The 17,568-nt window shown below is 40.6% G+C and overlaps 1 protein-coding gene across 7 annotated transcripts in view; it reads right to left on the bottom strand.

The window, feature by feature from the left end:
- Positions 1-4,651: 4,651 nt before the first annotated feature.
- Positions 4,652-17,568, bottom strand: part of LOC138064520 (mucosa-associated lymphoid tissue lymphoma translocation protein 1-like) — a 46,371-nt gene continuing 33,454 nt past the window's right edge. For all 7 annotated transcript variants that reach the window (XM_068927446.1, XM_068927447.1, XM_068927448.1 and 4 more), the window contains 7 exons: positions 16,924-17,101; positions 15,472-15,546; positions 14,239-14,366; positions 10,265-10,414; positions 8,915-9,072; positions 7,948-8,073; positions 4,652-6,830 (listed from right to left, as the gene is read on the bottom strand). In XM_068927446.1, coding sequence (XP_068783547.1) covers positions 6,366-6,830; positions 7,948-8,073; positions 8,915-9,072; positions 10,265-10,414; positions 14,239-14,366; positions 15,472-15,546; positions 16,924-17,101 — 1,280 coding nt within the window. In that variant the 3' untranslated portion in view covers positions 4,652-6,365. The remainder of the gene's footprint in view (positions 6,831-7,947; positions 8,074-8,914; positions 9,073-10,264; positions 10,415-14,238; positions 14,367-15,471; positions 15,547-16,923; positions 17,102-17,568) is intronic.

The following is a 17,568-nucleotide window of genomic DNA, read 5'->3' as shown; positions in this document are numbered from 1 at the left end:
TTCCCTCTGATCCAGGACTGTCCAAATACCTCCTGCTGTTAAACTAGTTGCATTTTGAGAGAACTAACAGTGTTTCACACGGTCCAAAGAAAACATTACAAAATCCATTAGGTCAATGCTCTAAGCGAGCTAAAATAAGGATAAAACTTAACCCATCGTATTCGGCTACTTTCTTCCCACAATCTCAACATCAGGTATGAAACTAACTGTTTTCCATGAGCTCTGGTGTTAGATGGAAGAATCCAGGGAAAACCAGCTAACAATCTCTAACACAAGACGGTTCCAGATCTCAGTTGTACCAAAGACAAGGTCAGAGAATCACTTCAGTCAATACTTGTAACCAGGGTGGACTTGAATTCCAATTAAATATTTTGGCCATTTCACGGATCCACAACATAACAACTGTTCTGACATTCTCCTAGCATGTGACAAACGATTAAAAGCACGCTGGGGTAGATTTATGCAGGACTGTACGAATTCTCCCTACTAAACCTACCAACTACATTTTAATTCTACAGTGTTGATGCATTTTCAGCGAGACATCTTCTGCCCTATGGAACTTATCCACAAGTGGAGAAAACAGAAAATGAAGTGCAATGACAGAGAAAGAGGCTCACATAGCACAACAGGAGGTGTTGCACTGTTTTTAACCGCATGGATTTCCTTTGGTAGTTTGCCTCTACACAGAGATGACAAGAGGATGCCTACCCAAAGCCAGTGGCAGTTGGCGCACTGTGAACTCCTCGCACCTTCTTCTGTGGATCAGAGAAGGGCACGGCCAGCACAGTGAGCAAAGGCCAAGGACATGAAGTTTAAAAGGCCAAACCAAAGGCCAAATGAATCCCAAGCCATTAATTTTGGAAAGGTCTTTCTTTATATGCCTCTCATACTCCCCTGTTCCTATCTCTTGCCAAGAAAAAAAAAAAAGGGAACAGTCTCAGAATTTTAATGCTGCATTAAGACTAGCTTCTTGCATTTACATTATCCTGATTTACTGCAGAGTGAGGAGGAAGAATGAAAGGAGGGCAACGGCCTTCCTGAGGTGCAGGAACGCTTCTTTTGCCAGAGAAGCCTGAGCTTGAAGCATTTCTTCCAAATCTATGCGACTTCCAAAAATAAATCACATGCACAAATAAATCACACAAAAATCTAAAGCTATGAGTAAAGCAGCCAACAAATTAACTCAGTCTAGCAGATATTTCAAGTCAAAAATAAACATTATCCACACACAACCACATTTCAGTTCAGAAGAAAACCCCAAGGCCTCTGTTCAGAAAGGGCATCCCAAGCCAGACAGAGAGCTTGAACAAATGCCTAAGTTTAGTCATGTATTTTAATCCCACTGACTTCACTAGGATTTAAACGTTGGCTTAATTTATGCATGCTTAACTTTTAAAGTGCTTTGCTGGGTATGGGCCAAAGGAAACGGATGCCTCTTGGAACTTGTCCTAAAGAGTCAAAACATTTCACCCTAACACCAACGACCAGAACAGTTAAAGCAGGTCCCAAAGGCAACGACGCACTAAGAAAACGCCTTCCCATGCGCATTCCCTTTCTACCTGGGGTCGGAGCCACAAAGCTCTCCCCCACAGATCCTACCGGCATGGGTGGGAGTTCTGCCAGTAACTAGCTCCAAACCTAAAAACGGGTAAAACAATTCTGGTGAGGGTCTAGCAGAACTGACTCTGACTCTAGACGCAGCGTGCAGTCCCGGGCAGGATTGTCTCCCGTATTTTACAGGGGATCTTGTGCTCCTTTCCGCTCTCCTGGTGTGCTCGGCTGGAGAGTAGCTGCACCCTGTCGCTGTGATCCTTCCCTGAGAAGGAGAGAAGGCAGACAGACATCGGAGCATGAGCAAGGCCCCTGCTGCCACTTACTGACATCAGATCTCACGGATTATAGTTTGCTGAGGAACTTAGTGCATCTCAAACTCAGTCAGCATGAATCCTAGGTCTCTATAACTCAAAAGGCCTATTGCTTAAAATGCCCTACCTCTTTTCAGCACTCCAGCTGAGGCTGAGGGCAAACTCATAAACAACGTCATCAGAAGTGCCTGCAGCTTAAATCTTAATGACTTCAGCACATTCTCCCTGGATTTCAACCATGCTGGGCCCTAAGGAGCAAAAGAAATCACTGCCCCAAGCAGCTCGTTAACGTGACAGACATTCGCAGTGACTAAGTGCTTAGCACTGGAGAAGGGGAAGGAGCGATCTCAGGAGCACCGTGGGCAATGCTTTCAGAAGCACCTATAGGTGACCGTCTTTCACTCCTAAGGATTCAGTTCTAAAAGTCACTGAGCCAATCTAACAGCTTCCTGCTCATGCCCAGGGGTGGCCCTGCTCCCACCTTTCCTCCTCACCCCATCCAGTGGTCCCATCCTCCATCATACTGATCTTAACTCATGTGACCCCTCAAGTGAGCCAATTCAGAGCTCAGCTGGTTCACACCTGGGCCAGGTGAGCCCTACAGCCCGCACAGTGGAAGGCATGGGACCATCCCTCCAGCAGCACGGTATTAATTCAGTCGTCTTCTCTTTGCCATATTCAAACATAGTTACGTTTCAAGCATTTTAGGTGTATGTCCTCAAAGATCAACCAGTTCCTATGCAGGTCAATAAAGATGGTTTTAAATTCATGTTTCAGACCACGTACTAAAACTTGGAAACTAATCAACATACGCTAGGCCCCTCTAGCAGTGGAAAATTCCCAGAACATTGACTAGCTGTTCTCCATAACGCCCTGGCTGACTGCCCACAGTTAGTATTAACTCCTGCCAGGAGACAGTTACACACACACGTACCGTCACTGCTCCTGGAAACCCTTCCTGTCTCATGAAGTATACCTGCAGATAAGCATGCAAATAAGAGTCAGCGATTCCCCTTGCCTTTCTTCAGACACCTTTTAAGGTTTAATAATTACATTTTCTCGATCAACATTTCTCAAGCAACCCGACAACATATTATTGAAACCAGTTTGGACACGTTTGTGAGACAATGGAGAAATATCACTTAGGCTTAACCAGCAAGAAAATTGGGATATCAGAAGTTAGAAGACAAATAAATTTGTAAAAACTATCCTCCACCATTGAGAGTTCAGTTTGAAAAGTATGTACAGGTCCAGAGTACAGATGTGTTTACCTTCAGCTGAAGCTCACGGTTCAGATCTCCCCTTCTTTTTTCTTAAGGAAAGGGAACTTTACTCTTACTATAAGCATTGTTTTAATCCTTTTTTTTTTTTTTTTTTAAACTAGGAGGAACACAAAAATACAGCAAGTACATATGCACAGACATATCTTTTTGCGGACCATAATTTATTTCAACAGTAAGAAAAGGAATAAGTCTCCGTACAAATTAGAAAACTGTTGACAAAGTGTCAGCTAATTACAGTACTAGATCATTTCTCCAGCTATAATTTTGATTTATAAGTCAATTACCCAGGATAATTAATGCATAGGTACATCTCATGCATTAAAAAGTATCTCACTAATACCCTCCAAAGAATAAAATTAGAAAATCAAGCTCATTTGCAGATCACTTCAATCATGTCTGTCATTATAGAAATAAATACATTAATATCCATGTATACCTGCTAGCAAGGAACATCCATCTCTCAGCACAGACAAACTTGAAGATCCACAGATCTAGTCAACAATTCTGCTAATACTCCAGGCTGGTTTAGACTTGTTATGACCACAAATAGCACCTCCCTAGGTGTCCAGCCAAAATGCCATAAGGCTGTATAAGACTAGATCCTACCAGAAGGCAGCATGCTCAGCTGAAGAGTTTGGTTTCTCAATCGTATCAATGAGAATCAAATATTCTCTTACTCCTTTTTTATTACTATTTTTTGCTACCTATTTAATGTAAAGCACTACAATGATTTTTCCAAATGTCAAAAATTATTTCAAGGAAGGGTAAACAATTTAAGGGAAAAATAAGTTTTAATCTAAGCAATGCTGCTTATGAGTATTATCAGGGCATGCGAGGCTGCTGCCCATACAACTCCCTTGAACAGTAGTTACCTCACACACTACTAATATTTATCCTTTCCAAGCACCAAGACTTTTAAAGACCAAATAAAACATCTCCAAATGTTCTCAAACCAATTACCAAATACACATATGTAAATAACAGATTTTTCATTATTTTGAAGCAAACCCAAACATTTAACAAGTTAATGCGTGTTTTTTGTATGGAATTATTCAATCTGAATATGCAAAGCAGTTTGAAAGCAAGAACTGCCCTTTCCTGAAAACAGATCAAAAAATTTTGACAGCTTCCTTTCCCTAGACAAGTACCTATTAGAAGCGAGTCACCTCAGATGGACTCCTTCATCGCATCTAATCTTAGCCATCTCCAAAGTCAAGCAGCTAGCCCAAGCTAGCTCCGTACGCTCTCTTTGGTCAACCAAGTAATGAAGCATCGCATGCAAGCAGTTCATTTATCTCTCAGCACGGGATCAATTACCTGCTGAAGGTGCCTGTGCCTCCGCATTGAATAGTGAAATTCTGGGTCCTAGAGCCTGGAGGTCCTAGAAGACTAGCTTACTTTTGACATCTAGTCCAAGGAGAGATGAACTCCACTTTTGAGCTCCAGAGCCAATGCACATAGGTAGAAGAAGCTGCAATATGATATACAGTAATTGCAGGCAGTGAAAGGAAGCAAGTGCCCTTCACCTTCTGCAGACTGCATTTAAAGCAGTTTTAGCATTTATCCATTTGTGTGTGCTGGAATAATTACCTTGGTTTTTCACAGTTGTGGGTAAAAGACTCTTCCTGCTCTTCCTTCAACATTTTCATTTGAAAGAATATGCATTAATTTGGCCTGGAAAGGAACTGAGTAGGATTTTTTTTTTCTTTTTACATCACCACAAAAAAGCAAGGGCTGATGCCCAGAAACATCATCCCTGCACTTAAGATGGACGAACCTCAAAGTTTTCATTCATCTTGCCCAAATAGCTTTAGTCTTCAGCATGTCTTACTGTGAGATTGACCACACATCACTTCACTTGTTATGGACAGAGAGGCACTTTTAACAAGCACGAACCCTGTATTTAATCGCATCTCACATTTCAATTTATCGTTCATCCTGAACAGAAGACCACCTTTCCATAAATCAGATCAATAAATATCTTAAAATATGTGACACAGAAGAAAGATTTTCATGAGAGCAATCCACCACAGGATGAATCTGTGACTTTGTTCCTTCTGATAATTTGCAATCTAATGCCCTTGAAAAGTGATAGTGCCAGTTTATTGTCCCAGTTCCTCTTTCCACCTCACATGTTTTGTTTTCCCTGCACTGCTCTTCATCCATCTGTCAGCTTCTACCAAATATTGGACATCTGACCAGAGAGGAGAAAGCAGAATGCAACAGAAGCTGATTATTAGCTACCTCCAAGGGAGCAGAGTGTCGATGACTGATCGTCATACATGCATGAGGAGGAAAGGAAACTGAGGATTGCAAGAGACATGATTTTTTACACTGGAATATTAAAACGCTCACCAAATCTTCACTTCTGGAAAAACTCCTTCTCTGCTCAGGTAATTTACATTAGGTATTATCTTATATGCTCAACAGGAGGCAATTATAACATACACTAATACAGAAAATCTTATTTTAATGCAGTATGTATGAAAATACCTGGATATCAAACAACTGAAACTGAAAGGCAGAAGAGAAATGTGTATTTATCATTTTGTGGCTAACAGATTTTTAAAAATCAAGTTAAAGCATACAGAACATGGAAATTCCTTTTCCTGCTTACTTGTGTCAATGTTTTCCCTCTGACTACTAACACACGGTCATTTTGTTTTTGTGTAGGATGAGCAATTCCTCTGTCAACTGAAAACACAGGTTTCAGGAAACATAGGTTTACAGTAAATCTTATAATGCCAATAGGTACTGTAGGAGAAGCAGCGGTGAAGATCCAAGGCTTTACCCTCTCAGGAGAGACTCTGACACTAGCACCAGGGTAATGTGCATTCTCTCCCTAACAGAGACAGGCAGCTTCCTCCCAGGGATGCATGCTTGCCTCTCTGTGCTTCAGCTGTTTGCCTCCCAGTTCATGGAATGGGGAACTCGGAGGGGTTCAGGTTTTTACCTGCATCAAACTTCAAATGGTAGGAGAAAATATGTAAGTCATGCTTTTTTATTCCTAAATCTATCAGTCTAGTTTTGTCTCTTTGGATCTGAGAAGTTTTCCCTGAGAGTAAAACAGACCAACCTACATCACACCCTCAACCTCAGTACCATCTCTAGACACTCTAATCCCTTTGTCACAAAGACCCCAAACTCTAGAAGATAGATAAAGCGTGGCTGTTCACCAGTTCAAGAATGAAACTGATCCATTCCGCACACATTACAGCTATTGCTGTTTAGAGAATCTGAGGCTGTCAGAAAGAAGGAATTCTAGTTCAACGGTGTCATCAGTTGTCTCTATCGGTATGTTACTCCTTTCCACAGGGGATGAGTAATTCTGTACTTTGTGTCTTGAAGTTAACATGCTTGAAGTCCCGTTGCAAGAACATGCCTCTGGTTGTCTCATGCTGTCTGAACAAACAGTGTTCGGATGATAAACCCCCGGACAGGAATTTGGTCTGTGGTGACTAGGTAAGTAGTATTTAGTTGTCACTGGACTTGATTCCACTTGTTTATGAAAAGGGTTATTGGCTACGCAACAGGTCTGAAGACAGCTATTATTTTTGAATCCATGATGAAGGCCTAATTTAGCAATAAGGGGCTTCCCAACATTAACTTCCTTCCTTTCATCCATTGTTTCTTCTATTCCCGGATACTCATAGTGCAGACAAACAGTGAAAATCAAGTGCTCCTGCAATAGGGGGGGGTGGAGGGGAAGAAAAAAAAAAAAAAAAAAAAGAGGTTATACTTCCTCCGAATAACCAACACAGTAAACTTCTCTAGAGGGATAATTTACTGGAGAAGGAAATCAACCTTTTTAGGAGCTAAAGACACACACTAAGCAAGACTGTTAACCTCTTCAACTACATACATACGATGAGAAAGGCGGAGGTTCTGGACTGATGCTGCTTAATACACCTGAGAACTCAGTGGGATAGCAAAAGGAGTCTATTCATCATAAAGTTCCTGCGAACTCTGCTTACACTACAAAAGTAGTCAGCTATCTCCAATGGTCTCTCACCCTGACGCACTTTTCCTGGTCTTTTTAAGGTTATTTTCCCCATTTTCCTCCTTGACCCACGTGACAGACATTAGATGCTTCTGCCAGACCGTACTGTTCTTATAGCTCTTCAGGCTAGTCACCATAAGCTATGAAGGAATTAGGTGCATTCTATGCTTATTCAAGGTCCAATTTCCTTCTACTGCTTCAAATTCCACTTAAAACTTAGGTAATCCAAATCAACCTATCCCTGTACAGGAGATGCAAGTAGGAGACTTGAATCTCGTTTCAGTCTAAGCGCACAAGGTATCTCACTCGCTAGAAAATCTGGTATCCTACTACTGCAGGCAAGGACAGCAAGAGAACCCCCTCACAAACGTACCTGTTTGTCAGGGATGACAGTAAAATTAATCTAATGCCCCCTTTACTATCTGGAAGTACCTCAGAACTTGTTTATCTGAGTATCTCTTTTGGTTAATACTTGCTTACCCGACAGTTTTATTTCTAGAAGCATTTATATTTCACCATCTGCCAGAAATGTTGGGGATGACATACCAAGTGATGTCCAGCACAGATGTTCACAACATAGCGATACAGAAATAAACTTACGGTGCCATGGTATGCTAAAGTGAGAAGCCTTTAAAAACTATATGCCCAAGGGCACACGTTGGAATTGAAGGAGATGATGTAGGTCATTTTCATCTCCTACTGATGACTTCCTCAGACACAACTCTAAATTCTCATTGAGCTACAGGACATAAAAACATCCCCACAATGTGCACAAAGCGATCTTCACAAATATATTAACCTTTAGCTTTTGCAGTGAACTTAGCCTGGTGTAGAGACAGTGTTTGGGAAGGTCCTTTGATACTAAATAGCTTCCAGTTTCCTCAGGAGTTCCCTTATTGGCCTCTTTAGGATCCACATCCAGGTCCTATTCCAAGAAAGGAGAGAGAATTGAATTGAGTTCAGTTCTAAAATGGTTAGGAGCATTTCCTTTATCGATGTCAGCATTTTCTTCTTGTTAAAAGGAAGGAAAACACCAGTCTTGAATAACCTGGAAAAGCTGCTAAAACCGTTGTTAATCACAGGCAAAAGAGGTTATATTTGTTTAGGTTACCCTCTTTTGCTGATGCTTCCTTTCAAAGTTGCTGTGCTTCCTTAAAGGTTGGTTTCTGTTACCTAAATCCTACTATGAAATAAAGTACCATACCAGTAATTCTCTGGGCTATAAATACATACATTTATTATTCACATTAACTCAGATATTTTATTTATCAAGCATCAGATTTTATTTATAAAGCATCAGCAGTGTACTAAGCGCTTTACAGAAAGAACGTTTTCCGCCCCTTTCTTTCGGTTTTACTCTCATCCTTCACTTCACACTGCTCAGCTGAGTAATGTCAGTGGAACTGGAGAGGGGTCTACCCAGGTGCAAAGAACTGTAAAACTAAAGCCTAATAAACCTTGTCCTGCAAGAGATATTTGTCCTCAGCTCCCATAGGGACTACTGACACTAAACTTGTTTAATTACACATAAGTACTGGATATTAGATGGTGAAAAGCAAAGGAGACTGAAAAAGATCATCAGAGATTCATTTTTACATATTGATATAGATATTCATATATACAGATGTATACACATGCGCACCTGGTTTTAACATTTTACACTAATTTTATTATGAAAGGTGCCATCTGACATGGACAGACCAGACTCTTGTCAACTAGACAACAAGTGGGCAGAGATCACTGAAACGCCAATAGGAAGCACTTACGAGCGCGAAGTCTGTAACATAGGCTCTGCAAACTACTATTTCAGGTGGCTTCTTTACTATCCGCGTGTAGATTATCATAACATTGGAAAACTCTGCAGCAAAACCCAACTGAATCTGAACTCCACATTTGAATTCAAGATACATGCTTTCTGGAAGCTCTGCAAATAAATAACACATTATTACAATTCAAATACAACTTAACATATGTGGTTTTTAAATTTTTTTTTTTGAAATATTCAAACGTTTTAAAGGTATAGACCTCTTCTTCCTGCCCTCCTCTATCTATCACTTAGGTATTTGTACTGAAGCAACTACTAGAAGCTAACCAGGCAGCAATACTGCTTTCTACGTGCAGTATCACACACCAACTGACTGACACTACTTTGGAGAGCCGACTCCTCAAATTCCACTTCACAGGTTTTCTTCCAATCTCTGTGCAACTAGCACAGCAACGTTTAAGGTGGCTAGAATATAGCTTATTGCCCCAAGAATTTGTTCATGTTGCATCTTTAATCAAACTAGCAAGGTTGATGCAGTATACTTCCAACATACAATAGTCACAGTTATAACATTTTACGAACCTTTGAATTTCACAGCAGAACAAAAAAATTCAGGTTCACTCTTTTTCCTTCCATAGCCTCTGTACACATTCACAAATCCTAGTCCACAGCACTTCTTTATAATTTGTATCTTGCTCAAACCATAGGAAGATGTCTACGAGTGCTCAACGATCAACACTTTGTGACTGTATGCTTTGTACTGATTTTCTACTCCCATGTGAAGTGTATATTTTTAGAGGAATTGTTATACTGCAACAACATTAACATAGATATACCTTATACCTGTTTCACTTGTATTTATCTAAAAACTCCACTTCCATCACTGTAGAGGCCATTTTTTACTGCACAGGTCACCTAGTGATTTTAGGTGCTTTAGAATGAGATTATTAATGTCCTAGAAACGTCACAAAATCACCTAGAAACGTCACAAATATAAACAGAGCATACGGTGACTATCCCAGAGGCGGACATCATAAGTGTCCCCTATTGTGTTTGTTGGTCTTAAACTCTGGATGTCATGTTTTTCATTACAATCTCATGTAGAGGTAACCCCCAACCCAAGAATGTTTGAGATCTGAAAATACTAATGAAAATTCAGATATGAACCTGAATTTCTTCTATTTCTATTCAGCATTACAGCCCACAAAAAAAATATTTCTATGAACTAGAGATTAGTAAGAAGTACATCCTCATATTTTTGAGAGAACCGTTTTAGTTCAAGTGATGTAACATCCTAGTATGAAATTCCCACCTTGCAAGTAGGATCATCTAAAAGTAGACTGTACTGTACCATGAGCTTTGGCCCACTGTAGATTCCGTGCCAGGGACTCTGCAGAAGATACCGTTTGTTGAATGGCATCAGTTAATGCCCTTTTCTCAGACAAACTGCTGCGGATCTCCAAAGCTTGCTTGCCTTTGGTAAGGTGACACTTGCCCATATCTAAAAATAAGATGGAAATAACTTCTCTCAAAATCAATGCTGTGGAAATTCTAACCAAATTAACTATATCACTACAAAGCTGCCTGCTCACTACGATGACGACAGAGTCAGGACTTCCACGTAAATGTGCATTTTCAGAAGTATTCCTTTCTCAGTTGTTCATTCATTCAAGGCTAAAGCAGTATGCGGATATCTCACAAGAATTCTGAGGGTTTTGCTTGTGCGCTTTTCAGGACGCTCACACATTTTTCAAAATTGCTTCAAGCAATATTATGGCTCTGATTCAGCAAGGTTGTAATTTATATGACTACTTATAAGCATGTGAATAATATCATCGGAGGTGATTTCTAAAGAATGCAATAAGCTGGAGGCCAGTAACAAGTGCAGTACCCCAGGGGTTGATACTGTTCAATACCTTCATTAAGGAGCTGGGAGGAGAGGCTAATACACCACACAGTTGCACCGCAATTCAGAGGGACCTTGACAGGCTGGAGAGATGGCCAGAGAGGAACCTCATGAAGTTCAATAAAGGCAAGTGCAAAATCCTGGACCTGGGGAGGAATAAACCCATGCACCAATACAGGCTGGGGGCCAACCAGCTGGAAGACTGCTCTGCAAAAAAGTCCCCGGGGGTCCTGGCGGACAACAGTTTGGACATGGACCAACAACGCACCCTCACCACAAAGAAGGCCAACAGCATCCTGGGCTGCATTAGGAGAAGCATCGCCAACAGGTCAAGGGAGGTAATCTGTCCCCTCAGCCCTGGTAAGGCCACACCTGGAGTGCTGCGTCCAGTGCTGGGCTCCCAATATAAGAGACGGAGTTACTGGAACGAGTCCAGTGAAGGGCCACAAAGATGATTAAAGGATTGAAGCATCTGACATAGTGAGGGGAGGCTGGGATTGTTTAGCCTGAAGAGAAGGCTTAGGGGCAATGTGTATAAATATCTGAAGGGAGGGTGTAAAGAAGAGAGTCAGACTGTTTTCAGTGGTGCTCCACGATGGGACAAGAGGCAATGGGCACAAGCTGAAACACAGGAAGCTCTGTCTGAATCCAAGGAAAAACTTTTTTACAGTGAGGATGACTGAGCACTGGAACAGGTTGCCTAGACAGGCCGTAGAGTCTCTGTCCCTGAAGATACTCAAAACCTGATTGGACATGGTCCTGGGCAACCTGTTTTCTAGGTGACTCTGCCTGAGCTTTCTGAGTCTGAACATTCCTTTGGAACACGTTCACACATTAGCACTGTACCAACGTACTTGCTAAAACCCAATCCCTGGTAATACTGACAACAGTGATACCATCCCTGTTGCCTGATCTAATTTGTCCTCATACTTACAAATGCACACACACAAGCTGACTGCAGCAACTGCTGCAGACCCTCTTTCTCCATTTGATTACGTGGAACCCTCACACAGCTGGAGCGCTACGCATCGCCTCTGAATTTCGTTCAGCACAGTCCTCAACTGTCCCCTGCCTTCTACATGATCTCCCTCCTTCTTCCCTTGTCTCGCTGTTGGGACACTAACTTCCGTTCCAAATCCCAACAGATGCTGCCTTCATACTCTCCCCCATGGCAAATCAATCTTTCTCTCTACTGTGAGTCCAAGAAGAATGAGGTAATTAAGTAATGGGTCATGTGCTGGGCTATCTAGAGCATGTGACGTTAATGTGATAGTACAGACTAAACAATAAAGGATGCTCAATCATATTTTGCATGACGTTTGAGGAAGTTTAGGGAGCGTGGCTACAGGCAGGACTGTGTCACGTTCTAACAGAGAAGCCATGAACAAAAAAGAAAGAGGAAAAAACCTCAGACGATACTGATCCACTTAAGAATACTCAAAAACAGTGACAAAAAGGGAGAGAGGGGAAAGAGGGTGAGGAGAATGTTTTTGCATGCTTGTCCAGTATACAATTTGTAAACTTCTTATACTAGTGGAAACAGTGATTGGTCTGTGGCCACTACAAAAATGTCAGTAGGTGTCCGTTTCTGCTCCTACTCCTGCCTTGAACAGGCTGATGATTGGAGAACGTAGGGCATTCATGTTTAAATACCTAATGACAGCATTGATGCTGGTTTGGGTGGATTATGAGGTTCACTTTCCACAAAAAGTGACTAGTCAGAATGTCTCAAAAGGCAAGAAAGATGGAGGAAACGAATGATGGGGCCTACTTCAACACAGAGTTTCAGTAATGCTGGCCTAATGCATCTGGGCCTAGGTACAGCTAGTGAGCATCTAGCAGGTGGAGCTTTACTAGAGCTTTGGGAAGGCTTCAAGGAAACACAGCTACAGCTAGCTCTAGTTTCTACTACTGCAAAGGAGAGGAAAGCAATTCCTCCAATTCTTCCTTTGTATTTAGGTAATGGCAAAAGTGCGTGCTACTATAAGCAAACAAAAAGTACAACTCTTAATGCAAAAAGCACTCTGCTTGACTGCATTGCAGGACAGCAGTCTTGCAAAAGAAAAACATATCTCCCCATGCAAAAAAAAAATCAATTTCAACTCTAAGTTTTGAGATAAATATTTTAGTCTTAACATCTACAGATCTCATTTATTTTTCTTCAGAATAATTTTGACATCTTCTTCTGAAGAAAATAAGCTTTATTAAACTTTTCACAGAAAATTCATGAAAAGTTTAATAGGTAACACTGAAAATATGAACAGTAAGGTTTTGTTTTTTTTTTTTTTTAAATGAGATCTAGTCAAGCAACATATCAACAAAAAGGAAAAAGACAAGGAAGAAAAGCCAGACAAACAAAGAAATGGTGACTAAGAAGCACCATTGCAGTTCACATCCTGCTGGTATGCTGGATTCCTACTGCTATTCGTTTGATACAGATTGCATGCTTATGTTTTAGCTAGTCAACTTTTCCTCGCTAGAGCACTGACAGAAGTTCTATCGTTTTAATCTTTGCCTCCCATTTTCAGCAGTCTGTCCAGCTGACAACTCTGCTGTGCATTTAGGAGCCTTTTGTATTTTCTTCTGCTTTTTGGAGCCAAAAGACAGATTAGGCCAAATTCTGGCTTCCGCTACAGACCTGTCGTCCCACCAAGTATATTGGAAGCCACAGCAGAACTCGGTTGATTATGTAGATCTGAACTCCCTAATGTTAGGAAGCCAGACAGTGCCTTTATTCAAAAGGACAATGATTTACCTGCAAATAATGGGATAACATACAGATAGCTCTTTGTTAATGGCTGCATCTATTCTTCTGTGCTCTGAGGAAATGCTTGCACAGAAGCAATACGTTTTCTTTCAGTAGTTTTCATTTTGCTGCTTCTCATGTCAATTATAGGAGACAATAACTGAACAGAGTCCACGAAAACAGTGGATTGCCCTTTGTAGTACACTTACACTCTTTGATAAAGAGCAAATAATTATCATCACGGTAACATACTTTGAGGTAGGTAGCACTCAGCTGATCATTGAAATGAACATGGAAATGAGTGGACCACCAGAAGCATCAGATACCACAAGACAGAAGAGTAGTTTTAGTGGATGGACAATTCAAAGCTCCATGCGGAAAAACACTTCAGAGCAAGCAGTTTGTCATGCAGAGAGGTATACCAGAAAGAAGAGTATAATATTGATCTATCACTATCTTAAAGAAGCTCAGATCTCTTCACAAACGGTAAACTGTTCATCTGCTGCCTAACAGCACCCCCCTCTAGGTAAAGCTGACGTTTTAACAAAATGCAATAAGGCAGAGCTTAAAGCAGAGTAACACGTTTCCTGTACAAGAAAAACGACAGTTAAGCAAGGAAGTGTTTAAATAATGCAGGCTGAGAAGACAGTTAATGCATTAAGCTAGAGTTCACCTTCCGCAACTTCATCCAGCAGTACAGTAATCTTCTTGTCTTCTAACAAACGCTCCTTCAAGAACTTCATGAAAATTCCATTGGCTAACCCAGACTGCTGAATTTCAAAAGCTTCTGCTCCTTGGCACCTATGATATCACCAATATCAGACAGAGAAAGACATTATAAATGTTGTATGACTTAAGATCAACATGAGGACAAATGGAGTAAAGTTATGTTTGGGAACGTGGAAATCCTACGGTTAGAAAACCTTGCCCAGACTGACTGCAGCTGGCCTGCTCTTTGTAGCATTGCAATGTTCATTTGCAAACAATTCATGTGGGAAGATTTCACACTTACAACAAAACCATGCCAGAGATGATATCAAATTCAGTTTATATGAGGAGCTTAAACTGCTCATAGAAAACTATTAAAGCTCTGGACTATTTCTAGGAAATAGCTTTTGCATTTCATTTGAAAACTAATAGTGAAAGGTTATTTAAATTTCAGCATAAGTAACCTCTCCAAATAATTTCAATTGCAGTTGCAGCTTTTTTTCTTTATACCTAGAAAAGGAAAAGCAGCAGTCAATCTATAAGCCCCTCTTCCAATAATTTCTTTGGATTTTTAACACCTACGTGTTCGAGAAATTTAATTTGTATTAACACAGGAGGCACATGACCACATAGTGTGCAGCATGTAGGTTACAGCTCAACTGCTCCACAGTACTGGACCTTGGGCACAGCTACAGACTGGTAAATACCATTAGCAACATACAGGACATAATGAGAGAGACACCCACAAATTAGCATTATGGGTGTGTGGGTAAACTCTGTTTTTTCCTCCTCTGTGATTTTCAATCCCTGATACATAGTATTTAGATTATAATTAGAGCATTCCTACAATTAACTATTAAAATAAAAATCAGAAACACTGTTCAGCAACTTCTGAGCTGCTGACACAGTTCTATCACTGGCGTTAGACTATATCCGAACGAGAGTATCATTTAATGGAAATCAGCAAACACGCATTTCTAGTCGGCTGGCTTCTAGATGCCTCCCTGACATTCCAGGGCGACTTGAATGATTCGAGGAATGAAGTCAAAAAGACAGTGAGAGGATACATACAAGGATAAGTTATTGCCCCTTTAACACCATAATCTGCATTTTTCTCTAAAAGATTAGCTATACAATCTTGGTGGTCTCTTCTGGCTTCAAAATCCCTGTGACGCAGCAAGAAAAAAGGTTTCCTTACGTTGCATATCCAAAAACAATGTTGGCTGTAACCTTCAGAGCATCTAAGATCAGAATTGTGTCATCAAATTCATTTCTGTAATAAATAGAAACATAAAAAAAGCTTTGAGAAATAATAACAGTAACAAACTCTACAGTTGTTCAAAATACCAACAGCTTAGTTCAGAAACACAGTATTTTGTCCCTTTTACAACTCTGAAAGAATCCTGACAGCTAAAGACAAAAAAACCAGCATCATCAAAACTCTTCATGAAAAGACTGCAAAGACACAGCCAGGCATTCATGCATTATCCAGACGAGGGCACACTAACGAGGGCATGCTGCATTAACCAGTATTGAATTTGGCAACAGTCTCTGCAAAAACGTCTCTGACGACTAGCCGTTTTAGGCCACAATGAAAAGTATTTGAATTCTTTCCTTGAAAACCTGGTGTCTGCAAAGTTGACACATGGGTTCTGCGGCAATATTTTCTATTCGCACAGCAGATTGTGAAGCTGAATTGGATCACGGGCATTTCATTAGCAGTGAAGTTTACAGGCTCTGCAAATACGAAGGCACTAGCAATTTTCTATTACGAAACATAGATGGTCCTTAGAGACTGACTTTCAGAAGCGCTGACTGAAGAGCTGATTTCAAGTGCAAGCTGAATCAGGCACAACATTTATCTTCTCTTAATAGTGAAAGAAAACAGTACTTTGTTTAGAAAAATCTGCTGAACCAGTTCAATTTTAAGCTCTAAATAAACACACAATTTCCCCAGCATAAAAGCAGTCCACAAAATCCATGCCTCTTAAGAGTTCTAAAATAAGTACTTCACTTCAGGCCTTCTGTCAAACTAACATGCCTTTGATCATATGGATTCTCCTTCCTCCCTGTAATGATAAAGATGGTTAAAAAGACAAGGTAAAATATTCATTTTTCTTCTGTAAGATGCCTAACTTCACTTTTAACTAACAAGGCTGACACTTTGTAACTTTTAAGGAAACAAACAATTAAAAACAAGAAGCAGAAATAAATCTCATTCAAATCAAGAGGCAAGTATCTGCATGTGGAAACAGAAAGCAGGATCACTAGCTTCACGTTTCCATCTGGGGCCAAAGGCAACATAAGCCTACGAATGCCTCCTATGGACTTTAGAGGGTCCAGGCTGTGAATTCTCAGAACCATGAGCTTTCAAGGACGCTGAATTCTCAGTCTAGATGAAAGTCCTCTCCTCAGCTTGAAGATCAGCTTTCTCCCAAGCTTCCCTGCTATTTTCCCAAAGTAGCCGGTTATTTTTCCTTTTTTAAAGTAGATCCAGATCTATTGCTTGGGTGAATAAACTGAACTTCACAGTTTGTTCCCAAAACTACAGTCACTATACCTCCTCTCTACCTCATGAAGCAAAAATGCCTCTCAAACATGTAATGTTAGTTTTCACTATTCATGAACGATCAGATTGGATTAGTTCTACCTTTTCCGACACATATCCAGTAGGAATACATTGAGTCCTGTCTCTTTTTCCTGCATCAGCTTGAGGACGTTCTGCACACACAGACAGTTTGCAGACCGGTAGGGATTTGGAGCATCAATAGGGACCATGAAACTGTTTCCATAGTTTTCGTAGCCATGGCCAGCGTAGTATAACAAACCTGAGAGGTCAAAATAGATGGGATTGAAAACACAGTTCCAAAAGTATATTAGAACATTTCCAACACGTTAGCACGGCCATGGTTGCACACGCTGTGTCCACAGCATGCGCCTGTGGGAGAGGAAGATCATTTAAGCTACTCTAAGCAGTTTTTCTGTATTGATATGCCTTTGCTAATACAGGAAGGAAGGAAGGAAAAATACAAGGATAACATCAACCTCAAAATACACAGACATAAAAATAAAAGTTTTTGCTCATGAAATAAGATCATTCAAATACTTACTGTATAATGGCACATGTAATCAAAGACAGCTAAACAGAACAACTCTTAAAAATGCTTTAAGTAGTTACAGCCTCTAACAGAAATAACCAATTGTGTTCTACACGCCAGAACTCCCAGCTATGAGCAAGGGACTGCGCCTACTGGAAACAGCTTCTCCACGTGTGCAATTACAAAGCTGTGAGTAG

The sequence above is a fragment of the Struthio camelus genome, chromosome Z, assembly GCF_040807025.1.
Source record: "Struthio camelus isolate bStrCam1 chromosome Z, bStrCam1.hap1, whole genome shotgun sequence".
Lineage (NCBI taxonomy): Eukaryota > Metazoa > Chordata > Aves > Struthioniformes > Struthionidae > Struthio > Struthio camelus.
Note: the sequence above shows the minus strand (reverse complement) of the source record. Positions and strands in the feature narration are given on the sequence as shown.